Source organism: Gymnoscopelus microlampas (genome assembly GCF_963454915.1).
Source record: "Gymnoscopelus microlampas genome assembly, chromosome: 2".
NCBI lineage: Eukaryota > Metazoa > Chordata > Actinopteri > Myctophiformes > Myctophidae > Gymnoscopelus > Gymnoscopelus microlampas.
Window position 1 is genome coordinate 25,897,111 of NC_139939.1, and position 17,854 is coordinate 25,914,964.

The window sequence follows — 17,854 nt, forward strand, 5'->3', positions numbered from 1 at the left end:
TTGCCTCTCTTCCCGGTAGCTGTTCACGGGAGGGGCCGTCAGGATGCGTCGGCTGTTGGTAGAGTCCGCCGGTGAGAAGTGCCTTCTTGTATGCAAGCTACATTGTCCACAGAAATTGCAAATGCAGGGCGCCCGCTGGCCTAGCGGTCCAGGCGCATGCCACATATAGCGTGACAGCGTGTCGCGAGTTCGACTCCCGTTCCTGATGACCTTTGCTGCGTGTCTCTCCCAAGCCCACAGAACCCAGAATGGTGCATTGAAGCGCAATGGACATGCTGGCCATTCATAGGTACTGCAGCTTAAAATGGCTGGGGCCACTGTACATGAACGAGTTTCGACCAATGGGCTCGACTCACAAGCTTGCGCACAAGCTTGTGCACGGGGCTGCTCACCTCTGTGACGCAAAACGCGTCACAGAAGTCACGTGCAGAAAATAGGCCTCGCCCATCACATTTCCAACCCGGAAGAAGGGGTGATTTCGGCCCATGCGCTGTGTGAGCAACTGAATGCAAGTGGATGGGAGGGGATATCCGGTGCCCTCTCTATTATTTTTACCTCTATGGTCTCGCCATCTCTCTCCCTGTTTCTTCTCTATCTCCTGTCTTATCAATAAAAGCAGAAAAGGCCCCAAAACAATCTTTCAAAAAATACAAGAAATTCTAAATGCATCTACTACATTGACAATGGTAGTTACAACGGGGCAGTTTAAATGTCATGCCCAGGACACACACACACACACACACACACGCACACACACACACACACACACACACACACACACACACACACACACACACACACACACACACACACACACACACACACACACACACACACACACACACACACACACACACACACACACTTTTATGGAATCACTTACATGGATATCATGGATGTACCTTCAGCAGGGAACTGGGAATCCATCGTTGACTTTGCATATTAGACTATTAGTTATACAGTTAGAAATATACACTATGTGAATTCAAGATGAATTAATTCTTGTTAATGATTACAAATATCTATGGTTAGAATAGTTTCCTAGCGGAGCCTGGAAGCTGATGGCAGCAGCTAGCTAACAGCTTTAGAGGCCTGGGCTTCAAGATGCAGCCAATGAAAATAAAGCATGGAAAGATCTGGAGAGATTGTCCGCGATTATGCAGCTGGCTTTCACTCTCACGTCCGAATCCAAAAGTTACACAAACAACCGCTTGCCTTTGCTGCTCTGCGTTCCTCGCCTCTTTCACATGAATCCGTCCACATTGTTTTCCACCGACCAGCTTCAAGCTGTGATGGTTTTGCTTCTCTTTTCACTTTTTTGTGGTTGTCTTTTTGTTTGGGGTAGGGGGGGGGGGGGGGGTGTAACAGATGGGGTTTCTTCTCAGAAGAGAAGAAGGGAAGAGTAGTTGTAAATCAGGGTGTAGTGGTGAGAAACCGGTCTTTTTTTATTGGCATATCCAGACCCCCTCTCCTGTTTTAATGAGCTCAGACAGCAACACTCTAACACAGTGGCGCTCAAAGTGGGGTCCAGGGACCCCCAGCAGGGGATCCGCAGCAAATAATGTATAAATATAGCATCAAAATCAATTTTATCACTTAAACCCGTGTACATCGGCTTTTTGAAAATAGCCAGTCTACAAGCTCGCAATTGCGTCGTGATGCCATGTAGATCTGCTATTTTCACATATCAGGAAAAGGAAAAAGCGTGGAGAAATTACAATGGATTGGGACTAGAAAAGATTAGAATGGCAAAGGAGAAGTTTGAAAAGAAGGTTGGAACTTGGAAGAAGAGGACTTTCTAATTGTAGAGTATGTCCTTGGCTGCTCTCCACTTGGCTTATGAAGTCAATGCATTCTCTGCGTCTGTCTGTTAGTATGTCAGTCTTTCCTTCTGTCTTTCCATAGTTTCTGGTAAGCACACACACGCGCACACGCGCATGCATGCACGCACGCACGCACGCACACACACACACAGAGGGGGACAGAGAGAGAGCAAGTGAGAGAGATGGTGGAATGGTAGATTTGCAGCTGCTCCCTTCATTCTATCTGGAGCCAGTCTCCCACCATGCCTGTCTCTCACACACACACACACGCACACGCACGTGCACGCACACACAGCACAGACAGCATGGGTCGACCAAAGGGTTAGAAGTTAAAGGTCTCATTGCGCCACATCCTAGCTCTTATTACCTACCCCCTGGTTTGTGTGTCTATGTGAGTGTTAGTGAGTGAGTCTTTTTGCATGTTTGTCTTCCACGACTTCCAGCCTCAGCTCATACATTCCTTAACTGTTTACAACTGAGTCCCCATATGCAAAGTTTCTCCTTGTGTTTTCTGTGTGTGTGTGTGTGTGTGTGTGTGTGTGTGTGTGTGTGTGTGTGTGTGTGTGTGTGTGTGTGTGTGTGTGTGTGTGTGTGTGTGTGTGTGTGTGTGTGTGTGTGTGTGTGTGTGTGAGTGTTTATGTCTCTTTCTTTAGTAGTGCCAGTGGTTCTTACCCACAGTGGGGCCTTATAATTAAGGCTACACCACTGTGTCCACAGCAGAGGGCCGATGGGGGCCCTTTATGCCTTCCTTGGGGCCCATCCCAGAGCGTCCCGAGTGCAGCGACACAGCTAGCTCAGTCTCCCCATCCAATGGAATCCATATCCCATTTCTAGCTAGTTCTACATACTCAGTACATTTAACTCTGAGAGTGTACAAAGGGGTGTAAAGGGTCCATTTGGTTACATTTGTACAGTCTCAGAATTACAAATGGATAAATCAACACTGAGGATTTTGCTGTGTACTGTTCTGAAATGTTGGCGGGGACACCAATTTAGTTCTCTATTCACCCATCAGAAGGCTTGAGGAATGATATTAAAATCAAATGTCAAATGTGTTCTACGGCTATGTTATAATTTGATTCATATAATTGCACCAGCGCTTGTAGCTCTGAGCTGTTCTTAAGTTATCAGTATATCAGATAGACTGTTATGCAGCTGCAGTTTGTTGTTGAGGCCCTTCAAGGCAGTCCAAGTATTGTATAGATTGTTGTATTGTATTTACAGACTTCACTGATTATGAATGGTTGTTTGTTATTTGAGTCGAAGTTGGGGAAGTGAAACAATTTTAAGGCACACACACACACACACACACACACACACACACACACACACACACACACACACACACACACACACACACACACACACACACACACACACACACACACACACACACACACAGGTATGTAGGCCTGTTGCAGCAGGAGTCAAGCAGCTAAGAATGCCTTGAATGCAACACATTTTTATGGTGTTATTTTATGATGCCCTTTTATGCATCATCTTTCTTACTGCTCTGTCCTTGGCTGACTTTTACATCAGAGTTGCGTGCATGTGTGTGTGCGTGCGCACGTGTCTGTCTGCATGTGAGGATGATATGTGCGTGTGCTTTCTCCATCAATCAATGTGTTAGCTCATACATACTCCCTCCATCTCACAGTCCAATCTGTATCTTGGTGGAACACCAGTGACGCTAGAGACGGGAGCTGACATCTGCATTCAGCCTCTGAGGCTCTTGACCTAAGCATGATGTTTATATGCACTCTTTTAAACCCTTAAGCCCTAATATACTTAATCGCACAAGAAATTGTGGAAAATAGCCACTCTACAAACGCACAACGCGTCGCATTGAGGCGTTGTGAGCATATTTTTCACCTATGATGATGATGATGCCCAAAATAAGGACGTCAGGTTGAAAGTGGTTAAGTAGAGCAGCACAGTCCTTAACATGATGCTGAGTTCATTATGACAGCGTGGCTCTGCAAAAGGCTAGCCGTCTATTATAGCTTGTTTCCACTTCCAAAAGAGGAGAGGATGTGTGTGTCACACATACACACATGGACAGACACACAATGTGTCTGTCTTTGTGTTTGTCTGGAGCAAATCTCGCAAACCGCTTGACCGATCGTTTGGCGCTAAAGGTTGTATGCATGGCTGCCAGTAGACCACAGAAGTACCTCCACAAGTTTTTAAGTTAATTTTTTTTTTTTATAATGTAGTTAGCCAAGTCAATAGGGCTGTGATCTTGCTGAAACCAAATTTGGAGCCCTATTTTCGGCCCAACATCCTATAGCCACTATTTGGGGATTCAGCATTGCACAAGGGGTGTTCCCGTGCAAAAGTTGCTATTTTCGGACACCAGCCTTATCTCTAAAACACCTGCACTACCTGTTACATTATGCATAGGTGTGGTTTGGGCCGTCTCACTTCTGCTGATTAGCATAGCGGGTGGTTTTAGAATCCACTATGCTCTTTCCCAAACGTGTGTGGGCAAGATAGCAATTTTTGGGATAACTGAGTCGGCATAATGAATAGCGGGTATAGCGGCTGCAACATACCGTTTAGGGACAGTGCCAGCTCCCTTGTGCGTAATTCACGGGCAGCGGGTAATGCCAGCGGGTAAGGCACCGGCAAGAATAGGGCCCTTGGAGTCATATATCATCGATACATCATAGACGAAATGTATCCTGTAAACGTTTATCCTACTGAACAAAGTCTTGGTATCTTGCTTTATTTTCATTATTTTCTATGTTCCTTACACATTGTGTCATGATTTTTTGATACTGTGATAGTGAATATAGGAAGAGTTGAAATATAAAACTTTTGAACATTTGAATGTCTGACAATCCACAATCCACAAAAAATGTATCCAATATATATTTTAAAAGTTTTTAACTGGTTTGTATTGTGTAGTGAGTGTTCATTGTACTTGCAAACACCTAGTCAATGGTATCCCATCTAGGTCACTTTAGGGGGGATGAGTCGCACCTTCTGTGATTATCTGGGGGTGGCATACAGTGGGGGTTACAGACAATGGGGTACATCATTATAAGGACGTTCATAAGGAAACGTTGTCAGTCGATGTGCGTATAGCTAAGTTTCCTTTGAAGATGTGACTAGCTGGCCACATGAAGTCTGAGATCCACATTGGAACCACACCGTTTCTATGTGGATCCCAAGATCCACATATAATATATCCTAATTTATCTGCTCAGCTAGGCTGTCATTGAGATTGCAGGTTTGTTTCTTGTGGAGTTCATTCATGTATTGTCCTTCACTTGTATAACGCAGTTTGTTATTGCTGCCTGCTGCAGCCTTCCACATTGCTTTTCCTTCAGCTTTGTGATGCATGATGGTTATGGTAGCTTATTAGTCTGAATTTATGTCAGTCCAGCTCATAACCCCACAGGGATTCATTTGAATGGAGGACTTTTCTAATTGATGAGGAATGTGCTCAATTTCTTTGTTTTTTTCTGAAATTATCCCATGGCCGACATGCTGTAATGTGTTTATAGATTTGCAAACTCTTCATTGTGCCAAATGCAGATTTAGTGGCACATTTTGTAGTGGAATCTAACCATGCTAATCACATTGTCTCTAACAGACTTAAAAAGATCCCTGGCTAATATTTCCTATAGACTGTATGGGGAATACATGTGCAAAACTACTCAATACTTCCTAAGGTTAATATGAGCATCAAAACAATCTGTTTTTATTAGCACATGCATTCCATACATTCCATAGGGCTGGACCACACATGGACAAATCAACCTGCGACGGGCGTTGTCCCCCTTGAGTAAAATATGAACTATTTCTAAAATATCCAAGGCGTATTTATTTTTTTATTTGAGTTATAGAGGGCAATTATAATGTATTAAGGCTTACTAGCTAGGGATCGTTTTAAAGCTTGTGTATTGCCTGTATACAGTATGCAGCAGTGTGTGTGTGTGTGTGTGTGTGTGTGTGTGTGTGTGTGTGTGTGTGTGTGTGTGTGTGTGTGTGTGTGTGTGTGTGTGTGTGCATATTTGTGTGTTTTGTGTAGGGGGAATTTACAAGTCTCCTATGACATGAAGTTTATGATGGCCTCAGTCAATTGGCTGACTGCGCCAAAGGAAGAAATATGAGCTTTCTACAAAATGAGCCTTATGTTCCACACACACACACACACACACACACACACACACACACACACACACACACACACACACACACACACACACACACACACACACACACACACACACACACACACACACACACACACACCTTGTGTATTAATGTTTGATCAGAGGTTGTGAATAATTGATATCTTTATTTGTCCCTCTGGTGTCCTGCAGACCCCTCTCCCTCTCACTCTCTTTCTCTCTCTCTCTCTCTGTCTCTCTTTCTCATTTGTGCTTAGCCTCGCTCTCCCTGTCCAACATTAATCCTGTTTTATTTGTATGTGTCTCAGGAAGTTGGTTGCCCTGAGGCTCTGTGATTGGTTGAAGAGAGAGGCCGTGCCTATCAGCATGGACACTGTCCACCGTGGAGTTTCCATCAACCCCCTGTTCCTCTGGTATGCTAGCTAGCACACTGTTAGCTCTCTGACCACGTCAAACAGCTAATTGTAAACACTGATCAAGATGATAAAGTGTCTATATATTTTTTATGATTATGTACTGTACATAGTATGATCCATTGTAGAGAATAGACATCAAATGTTAAAACCAGACACCAGTTTACTATTACCTTTGATATTGCATATCTCTCTTTCTCTCTCTATAAATATCTATAGCTTATGGTTGGGTTACACTTAGAATGAATGCTGTTTAAACATTAGACATATGAGGTATAGGGCTGTGTGTCTCAGCAACGCATTCTCACTCCCAAGACGGCAAACGGGTGACTTCTTGGGACGCACATCCCAAGAAGTCACCCGTTTGACTGGAAGGGGGGACATATTGACTGGGGGGGACATGAGTGACGATTCTGTCCCTATCTAACCTGACCCTGCCAGATGGGGGCGGTACAATGTGTGGAGCAAGCGTCTTGGATCTGGCCGCGTCAGGTTAGTCCCTATCTGGACATTAACTCGAACGGCGCTGAGTCTGCTGAGGCGGACTTCTTAGCGCTCGGCGCGGCAGTGGTGTAAAGTAACCAAGTATATTTACTCAAGTACTGTACTTAAGTACAATGTTGAGGTACTTTTACTTTACTGGAGTATTTCCAATTGTCTATACTTTTACTTCTACTCCACTACATCTCAGAGGCAAATATTGTACTCCACTACAATTATTTGAAAACTTTAGTTAGTAGTTAGCTTGTAGATTATTTTATTATTATTTATTATTACATTATAAAACATACATTAACCACTTTAGCCCTATTTTATACCTAGGCTATTTGAGAACAGCGATCTGCAATCTCACAACGCGTCGCATCGTGACGCGTTGTGAGCTTGTAGATCTGCTATTTTCAAACGTTGTAGTACTTTTACTTTTGGTACTTTTAAGTACATTTGGATACCAATACTTTTGTACTTTTACTCAAGTGAATTTTGAATTCCCTACATTGCAGTATTGATGCAGTACTTTTACTTAAATCATTCCCTGCCAAGAACGTAAAAAACGTAATTATTTCCAATTACCAATTCTGCCTAGAACGTAAAAAACGTAATTTTGAAAAAACTTTGATTTTAAAAGATCTCACCGTCCTTCATCTCTCGCAGTGACACATTTCATTGTAGCACACCCGGATACGGAAATGACGTCAATCGAAGATTTTCGTTTCCACCTGCTTCCTGTTCAAGTCCCCCTCTAAGACGGCATTATCTCAGCTTTGTTTTTCTCCGCCATGGAACGCTGTTTAGAAACGCTGTTTAGAAACGCTGTTTAGAATCTGCTACTACTGCAAAATGGAATGTCGCCGATTGAAAATTTCCTCTCTGGGCCACTCACACAACTACCCGTATCGCCGGTGTGTTTATAAACGATTGGACTTGGAAAAAATTGGAAAAAACACTAAATCCCTGGCAGTGGGCAAACACAGCCAGAAATAAGTCTGGCAGAGAATGAGTTAAGTAAAACATTTGAGTACCTTTTCCACCACTGCGGCACGGTGACTCGCTCGCCTGACGGCTCGCTCGGCGGTGCCTCTCGTGGCTCAATTTCGCGTGAGACGGCCCGCCTCCGTCGTTTTAACTGTTTGTTTTTTTTGGCGGAGCTGTCACCCTTTTACGTCTTGGGTTTGAGAACGGCACTTCCGCATTCCTGGAGTGCGGAAGTGCCCGGGACGGCATCAGATGACTGGAAGGGGGTAGGTACCCTTCCAGTCATCTGGTGCCGTCGTTTGAAGAGTGTGTGTTGAGCTCAACAACATGAGCAGACAGTGCTCACTGTGCAGGAACACACACACACACACACACACACACACACACACACACACACACACACACACACACACACACACACACACACACACACACACACACACACACACACACTGTATAGCATGACCGGTCCTCCGCTGCTTCAGAACATTGCGTGTGTGTCTCCTTAGCAACCAGTAGCAGTTAGGTTCCACATGGGTGGCTGTGTCTCTGGGGTCAACCCTAGGAGTTCTCAGGATTCTCCACATTCCTTGTCTGATCTTTCTTTTCCTTTTTTTCTCATTCCCTACATCTTGTTCAGATCTGCTGTTGCAGCTCTAGTGAAACCAACATCGTGACCAGTCCATGACCGACCTCCTGTAAGGTACAGTACGCGCGCACGCACACACACACACACACACACACACACACACACACGCACACACACACACATCTGTACTTGTCCACTGCTGTTTGCCTGTCATTGTTTTAGTGTGAAGCTGGCTTCCTGTTGAGATTTAAATGAGATTCGGATGTGAAAGAGATGGATCTCTGATATTGTTGCTGTCTATTCCCACATGAGTTTATTATGTGGTTTATGTCCTTTGCATTACAATACTTAGTTACACAAGTACTGTATATGAACCCATGCAGATAAAATAATAACCTTTGAAATCGAGTTACTCATTTCTCCACAAGAAAAAAACAAAATGAACCAGACGTATTCAGTGGGACTCCAATAAGATCTGAGCCCCACTGACTTAAAGCGGAACTATGTGACTTTTTTTTCATGAATAGAAAGTAATTTTGTCCAATCTGTATGGTAGAGTATGTTAATACAATATAACTTGTCTCCCTGGGGCTTTATTAGCTCAATGGTAAAAATTGTCAGCACTTGCGGAGGAAACAGGGTTCAAATCCGGGGTAGAAGAGGAAAGTTAGTGAAATATATTTAAAAAAGTATAAAACATGTGAAAATAATTTGTGGAGGTACTAAGGTTGCCTACTGGCAGTGTGCACAAGATATTTGGTGCTGATCGATCCAGCGGTTTGCGAGATGACCATATACAGGGGTATATACAGTCCCTGTAGGCCTACAGTATATTATTAATACTACTCGCAAATGTACACACTCACTTCCGGTCTCCCTCTCTCTCTCTCTCTCTTCGTCTTACAGTTAACCGCTCTCGTGTCATGATGATGTCGGTGGATGTGACCAATCGCAACGGCCCTGCCGCCACCCCCCCCACCTCGCTCAGCCTCCGCTCCTCCCACAACCAGCTGCTTAGCGGCGAGGTCATCAAACAGGGCTCCGCCACACCACCCAAGTGTCGCAAAAAGTATGCCCTCACCAGCATCCAGTCCGCCATGGGCCTAGGGTTAGGAGACAGCGCGCCCCCCTCCTCCACGTCGCCATCGTCCTCACCCACCACGGCGTCATCGTTGACCCCCAACAACCCTAAGCTGGCTAAGAATGGCGTGAACCAGCTCCGTAAAGCTGGCCAGGATCACAACAAGAACACGACGGATGCCGAGTCGTCCGACCCCGAGTCCAACAACCCGACAGAGGACAACGTCAACGTGGCTGCAGAATGCCACGCTCAGACTCTGATAACTCTCAATAACGAGCGAGACGATGACGACGACGACGGTGAAGATGAAGGTGACGATGACGACAGTGATGTTATTGAGCTCAACCGCGAGCCTACCTGCCCTGACCCCACCACCAACCCAGACCCTGATCGGAACTCCTGCTTGGAGGAGGAGGAGGAGGAGGAGGAGGAGGAGGAGTGGAACGTCATTGTGGTTCCGGAGGTGGAGCTGAACTCCAACAACACAGGGCCGGGTCTCGACGAGAACGTGGAGGACGGCGACGACATCAGCATCTTGTCTGAGAAGGAAATTATGTTGAAAATGAAGATTGAGGAAGAGGTGCCGGAGGTGCCAGAGGTGGAGGAGAAGAGGCCTCTACTGGTGATAAGAGACGAGAGTCCGGTGGAGAACCTCAAAGCTCCTCCTGGCCACGGACTCATCTCTGACCTCCACCCAAACCTCAAGCTCCTCAAATCGAGCAAAGACTCCCCAGTGCCTCCTCCTCCCTCCCCACCCAGGCAGGCCAGCCCCGAGGACGCTCCCCTGCTCTCTGTGGCCTCCTCTTCCGCATCGTCCTCCTCGTCCTCCTCACCGGAGACAAAGAAGGACAGGAGGACAGGCGCCAAGACGGACTGCGCTCTGAACCGCATCCAGAATCTGAACCCGAGTGACGAGGAGTCCAGCTGGACCACCCTGTCCCAGGACAGCATCACCCCGGAGGAGACGGGTACGTGCATACGCACGCACACACGCTCGCGCACACACACACACACACACACACATAAAAATGTACTCAAATGGACCACCATTTCAATTGAATTGATAAGAGCATCTGCATAATGGCTAAAGTTGTTAACACAATTTCCTGTGCGTGCGCACACACACACACAAACAGACTACAGATACTGTATGGTAACAGCATCTTACGGCCAGTTATGAGCTTGTGGTGTGTGAGGTCAGCTGCTGTGTTTTTCCTCTGTGCAATTTAGTGGTTTCCCTGTTACTGTATGTTGATGACATGTTTTCTCTCGGGTGACCAGTTTGTGTGTGTGTGTGTGTGTGTGTGTGTGTGTGTGTGTGTGTGTGTGTGTGTGTGTGTGTGTGTGTGTGTGTGTGTGTGTGTGTGTGTGTGTGTGTGTGTGTGTGTGTGTGTGTGTGTGTGTGTGTGTGTGTGTGTGTGTGTGTGTGTGTGTGTGTGTGTGTGTGTGGGGCTACATGGACTGAACTCCAGTAATGGGCTGGAACCTCAATAATAAACAGTAAAGCCTCCCCTACAGTATATCTCCCAGAATCCCTTTAGAGCAGGAAGTGCTACTGAGGCGCCAGAGAGTGTATGGGAACTTTGGAAGCTAGGTCAGCTGCTTCCTGTTTCAACCTGTGTGTCCACTTGAGTTTATATTTGTGTGTGTGTGCGTGTGTGCTTGTATTACTATTCTTGTGAGGACCAAATGTCTCCACAAGCATTAGAATTATAGAAACTAGAACAGTGGTCTACTTGGGAACGATGCAAGTTGGGAACGATGCAATAGGGAATGCATGCCCTACCTTGCTATGCAATACCTGTTGTCAGAGTGCCTGTTGTAACCGTCTGTCTGTCTACTGTATGTCCCTTTTGTGCCCATATATGGAGCTCTCTGTATCCGTCTGTCTGCCTGTGTCCCTTTTTTATGCCCATATAGTTGCATATCTGAGGTATCAGCGGTTCTGGAAAGTCCTTGTGCAGTGGTAAACGTCTGTGGAGAATGTGTGGAGAGTGCAAACTGACTGTGGAAAGTAGACTGACTAAGTAATGAAATGGCAGGTGTGGGGAATTTGCCAAATCAAGCTTAGGCTCGGGTTGGCATGGCAATCAATTGGCTCATTTGGGCCACGGCCAGAGCCGATTCTTGACAACCGCCTTTCTGACGACTGGATGCCGGGCACTGCACTCCCTCTGGTTGTCTGCGATTCTGGGTTATTCTTTTAGCGTTCTTAGGTATAAATCTACGCCACCGTGCCTTGTTTTTGCAAACTGTTAATAAAGTATTCAATCAATCAAAAAACTGAGAATCCCTGCAATGGTCATTGTGGGGACCATTTTCCTAGTTCCACACAAGTATAGTTGCGACCGTAGGTCGCATTTACTATAGAAACCTGCTCCAGGTGTCCGTGCGTCCCTCCGTCACACACGTCACACTTTTGCCCTGCTCATATCTCCGCACCCGTTGCCCCGATCCATGCCAGATTTTGCACACACACTCCTTACCTGCCAAACTACACCCTCCAAGGACCCCCGGAGCTCCAGGGACCCCCAGCTGCCTCGGGGACCCCCAACTCCAGGTGTCCGTGCGTCCCTCCGTCACACACGTCCCGTCACACTTTTGCCCTGCTCATATCTCCGCACCCGTTGCCCCGATCCATGCCAGATTTTGCACACACACTCCTTACCTGCCAAACTACACCCTCCAAGGACCCCCGGAGCTCCAGGGACCCCCAGCTGCCTCGGGGACCCCCAAGTGTAAAAAATGAGCACATGTGGACAAATTACCAAATGACCACCCCAACGGGGCTGCTCACGGGGCATTCCCGGGGACCACCCACTCCTGGTGCTCCAGAACGGATGCAAAAGTGGTGGCGCCCCCAGTGGAGGACCCCCTGCCACTGCAGCTCACATAAAATGCCGTAACTCGGGCTAGGAGCGTCCGGGAGAGCCGCGGCCGGTACCTATTCGTCCGCCAAGGCAACGCGGACACCCCACCCCTAATTTCTCACATGGCCCTCTTCTAGCGCCACCTTCAGGCCGCTTTACACAACACATTTTTGCCCACTACTCCTACAGTTTTGCCCCTAAAAACACGCAAATTGCTACACACTACACAGTATGTGTACACTCATGTCATCAACCTGCCTGCCACCACATTTCTTAGACCACCAAACAAAACTATACATTGCCCACACAACTAGGAACCAATCGCCGTTACAGCCCTCTTCTGTATACATGTGACCTACGGTCGCTTATCTCCCGATTAGGGAGTCTTACTGGTAATACAAACATGTGTGTGTATGTGTGTGTGTGTGTGTGGCTGTCAGTCACTGGTCAAGCAGTAAAAAGTGGAGGTGAAATACAGTGCTTCTTTGTCTCTCTATCTTCCGCTAATCATTCCGTCTTTTCCTCCAGCGCTGTATGCCTTCAGTTTCGTAGCCCTCATTGTCCTGGCATAACCTTGTCTGACATTTGTCTTCTCGCCCCTGGGCTGCATTTATCTTTTTCTGATTCGCTGAGTCTTGCGATTCTTTGATTTTTTTTTCTCCCCTATCCACCCTTCCATCTTGCTCCTTTATCTTGCTGCACTGCACTAAACACATGAGGAGCTAGAAACAAGCCGTAAATATTTACTGTTAGGATGCAGTTAAAACACACACACACACACACACACACACACACACACACACACACACACACACACACACACACACACACACACACACACACACGCTAGCACACAGAGGATGGTGGATCTGCAGTATTACATTTGAGCCCCTCCATATGTACCTGGGGCTGTGTGTGTTATGAGAAGAGGTTTACATGTTGATCCTGCTGATCCCCAGACAGTCATGTGGGTCTGACATTGGGACATGAGAAGTATCTGAGCTCCTAACAGCCACGGTTGTTCCTACAGAGAGGGAACAGTAGGCAGCATTTAATTCTTTGCTCAGCATGATGAGTTTAAAATCCTTGTCTTTCTATCATAGGGTTCTTACCAGCTACCCTCATACACCCCTGGTGTGCCACCTGCATGTGATTTGTTATGCAAAACCCCATTTAACCACTTAAACCCACCGTATATACTTAGTTGTCAGGGGTCCCCCAGGGCTCTAGACAAGGTCTGCTAGTATTTACATCTACACCAAATCTCTTAGCTGACAATAGCCGAAACACAAGCTCACAACATGTCACGTTGCGAGTTGCGATGCGTTGAGAGCTTGTAGATCTGCTATTTCTTGCTGAATGTTTGCCCCAATAAAGGGACACTAGGGTTCATGTGGTTAAACTCTTACGAAGGTCTTCTGATGATATTAAATACCATGCTTGCTTGCTAAACCTGGGAGTTTTGATAGAACCTAGGCTTTACCATTTGCTATGGTGATGGAATGTGCCTGCTGATACATAATAAAATGGCATTTCAGATTTGAATCCTTCCATCACATAGTATTGATCCGGTATAGGTCAAATAACAAGTTCAAAGTAGATTGAATGGAAGGACATATGCGGTAACCTTGTTTTGGTGTAATTTGATGCAACCTAAATGGCTGAATTCCATTTGAAGCAGTTAAGAGGTTTTGTCTTACTCATAGTTTGTCATCCTTGTAAACGGTAGTCATTGCTGAGAAAGGCAGTGTGGGTGCCAGACATTGCTTGCCTGTACTCGCTTCTTGCTGGCCGTCTCAACAGAAGACCTAGCCGCACTTACTTTGGGAGCATATGTTAAAAGCTGGGTGTTGCATGTAATTTGACCCTTGAAAAAACACCTTCTGCCATTTCCTTTTGTTGTAAACACATGCTGTGAACCAGGCACTCCCTTTGCCAGACTGGGAGCCTTGACCTCTGACACGTGTTCAGCTGTTTGGAGCTACCCCTCTCTCAAAGTGTCTCAAAAAGAGCTCTACTGTTGTTGAGACCTTTCAGCAAGGCTCAACCCTAGCCTCTCTGCTGACTCACTCACTTTCCCTTTACTGTTTACTGTTTGGAGGCTCTCAGTTCAGTGGTGTTTCTGATTTATTATAGGGCTGTCACGATCAGGCAATTGTCGCTGATCATTAATTGTCATGCAAATAAATTAATGATTTAATACAATGGCAAAGTTTTTGCCATTGTACATAAAAATCACATGTCTGTTTGCCTTTTAGGCTTTGTTGTGAGCTTGTAGATCTGGTGTTTTTGTATGATTTTCTACATTTTTATTTTTGCCCTAAATGCCTTAAAGATGGGCTTTCAAGTCCAGCCAGGTTGAAAGTGGTTAAAAGAGCGTGGACAACATGGCAATAATAATAATGTGAAATTTATCTAGCTGTTTTTATACAAATTAATGGAAACAATTCTAATGATTCTGAAAAAGTATTGTGATTAGCTCAAATAACTGCGACCAGGCAATCATGTAATAATTGTGACAGGTCTATCTCTGAACTATTCTTTTATCTAGATCTTGAGCTACGTCCCAGAAGAATGCTTAAAGGGTAAGACCACTTTGGTAGAGGTTTGGGTTGTGTAGTTACCTTGCCATGATGTAACCCCGAAGGTGGACAAGAAATCAAAAATAATTGCTCCATTGATTAGAAATTGATAATTCAAAATATGCTCCTCATTGACTTACATTGTACGGTAAAACAGCTCTCAAAGTCACTCTTTTAGCACATAAATGAACCCAAACAAAGCTGATTCAGACAATATAGAGCATCACCAAACCCAGTACTGTTTGTTTTTTTAATAAAAATGTCAACTTCCTGTTGATTTTACTATTTGAAGATCTGGATCCGGATCCGCCGATCCAGTCCGGGTTTTCTACTTATTAAAAATGGCAAAATCAACAGGAAGTTGACATTTTTATTTAAAAAAAAAACAGTACTGGGTTTGGTGATGTTCTATATTGTCTGGATCAACTTTGTTTGCGTTCGTTTTTGTGCTAAAAGAGTGACTTTGAGAGCAGTTTTACCATACAATGTAAGTCAATGAGGAGCATATTTTGAATTATCAATTTCTAATCAATGGAGCAATTATTTTTTATTTCTTGCCCACCTTTGGAGTTACATCATGGCAAGGTAACTACACAACCCAGACCTCTACTAAAGTGGTCTTACCCTTTAATTCTACTCTCCACATTCTTACAGAGTTGTTGAACTTAGGTACAACTTTGGGTTGTATTATGCTACCTGGGCCAAAACTGTAAACATGTTGCACAAAATAAATATAATAACTTGCACTTTTGGTCATTATATTGTAATTTTTACAAAAAAGTGTCAAAAATAGCGGCAAGTGGCTGAACACATACACAGGCATAATCAGGTTTATTGTCTCCGCCAGGCCGAAGGCATGGCGAGAGAGTATGTTTTACCCTCCGTCCGTCCGTCCGTCCGTGTGTGTGTGTGTGTGTGTGTGTGTCCTGTCTGTGTGTTACCAGCTAATCTCCGGCACCGTTGGCCCGTTCGCTCCGAAACTGTGCACACACACTCCCTGGATGCCAATGCAGAACCTCTGCCCCAATTCTTCCACATGGGCCTGTTATAGCGCCACCAGGAGGCCGATTTGTGCAAAACACATTTTTTTACATTACTCCTACAGATTTTATCCAAATATCATGCAAATCGGTACACAGTATCTCTATAGTCATGTGATCAACACGGATCTGTCCGATTTCCCATATTCCATCCTGATTGCCTATGGTTGGCTTCCAAAGTTTGCAGGATTGGTCCGTTTTGAACAAAATGCCTCAAACTATGCATGCAGCTTGCGATTTCCGTGAAATTTCACACACACATTCCCACTAGGCCGAGGAAGAAATGCCACCCTTTTCACATTGGCCTGTTATAGCGCCACCAGCAGGTCTAATTTAGCAAAACACATTTTTGGAACAAAATGCCTCAAATCATGAATGCAGTGTCCGATTGCCGTGAAAGACCTAAGAATAAATGGCACCCTTTTCACATTGGCCTATTATAGCGCCACCAGGAGGCCAGAATAACGTACCTGACCTGGCGGAGACCTGTGCTCCGAGGAGCACTTTTTCTAGTTTGTATTTGTTTCTATTAAAAGTGTGATTTAGAGACCTGTGAATGGCATGGCTAGTACTCTCAGTTCCTCACAGAGCTCAGAAGCAGCAGACAAAGATTATCGGTAATATTTGGACAGTAGCTATACCTCCCATGGGTCTACCAAAGGGGACTACCCTAAGGTTTTGTGTATAGGTATTGATCGTCGAAGGTGCTGTAGTCTCCATGTAAAACCGATTTTTCTCTTGAGGATCGATGGGTTTGGTAGAGACCCTTATCTTACACCAGTTATGAAATTACATGGAAATAAATATAATATTGATGAATTATTACTACTTTATTATTCATATTTGTCATATTAGGAAAATATTTGTCTAGTTGTTAACGATATAGAGCAGAGAGTCTAAATAACAGCTGCAGAAGATGCATACTGTAGTCTCGCTCTCTCTCTCTCTCTTTGTCTGCAACTCTGTTGTTTTTCCAGGTGTATGTTATATTCCTCTGGTGATGTTGTGGATTAGAGTGCTAGTGTTACACTGCTTTCACACAAAGGAGTCAAACACACACACACACACACACACACACACACACACACACACACACACACACACACACACACACACACAGACACACAGACAGACAGACACACACACGCACACATTTACTTACCTGGGAAATGGTATTGACAATGCCCTTGGTGTTCTTACACAACTGTATGTGAGCATCGCAGTGAACACAGCGCTGCAAATGTGAACTAGTTTGCAGCAAGTAAAGATACAAGATGTTTTCAGACTTAAGTGGGTGAGTCGTTCATTCACTCACCCACCACCCACCTGCTCTCTCTCTTTCACTCGCTCACTCGCTCACTCTCTCTACCTCTCACAAACATGCTCTATATCAGTGGTTCTCAAACTCTTTCATGTCAAGGACCCCCACAGTGATATGTATTTGGCCATAGTCCAGACCCCCATTTGAAAAGATTTTGGGCCAGGGACCCTCATAAGAGAAGATTTGTCAACATTTTGGTGAGACTTTTCTAAAATGGCAGATCTACTGCAAGCTCACAGGTCGCCGCGATGTGACGCATTGTGATCTTGTAGATCACCTATGTTCGAATAGCCGGAAAATAAAATAAGCCTTAAAGGGTTTAAACTGTTCCTCATTTAGCTGGGAACCCCCGTTAGGACCCTTGGGGGTCCCTAGACCACACTTAGAGAACCAGTGCTCTCTCCTCTCTCCCCTCTCTCTCCCTCTGTTCTCCTCCGTTCTCCCTCCATGTGTGATGCTGCAAGAAAGATGATCCGGTGGGGTTGCTAGGACAACGGAGGAGAGGCAGGAGGGAGCGAGA

At 45.3% G+C, this 17,854-nt stretch overlaps 1 protein-coding gene across 5 annotated transcripts in view; it reads left to right on the forward strand.

Moving 5' to 3' along the window:
• Positions 1-17,854, forward strand: part of apbb2b (amyloid beta (A4) precursor protein-binding, family B, member 2b) — a 67,697-nt gene that overhangs the window by 12,242 nt on the left and 37,601 nt on the right. For 4 of the 5 annotated variants that reach the window (XM_084045695.1, XM_084045698.1, XM_084045699.1 and 1 more), the window contains exons 3-5: positions 6,274-6,378; positions 8,492-8,554; positions 9,347-10,489. In XM_084045695.1, coding sequence (XP_083901821.1) covers positions 9,364-10,489 — 1,126 coding nt within the window. In that variant the 5' untranslated portion in view covers positions 6,274-6,378; positions 8,492-8,554; positions 9,347-9,363. The remainder of the gene's footprint in view (positions 1-6,273; positions 6,379-8,491; positions 8,555-9,346; positions 10,490-17,854) is intronic. The other variant, XM_084045697.1, reaches the window with a different exon arrangement.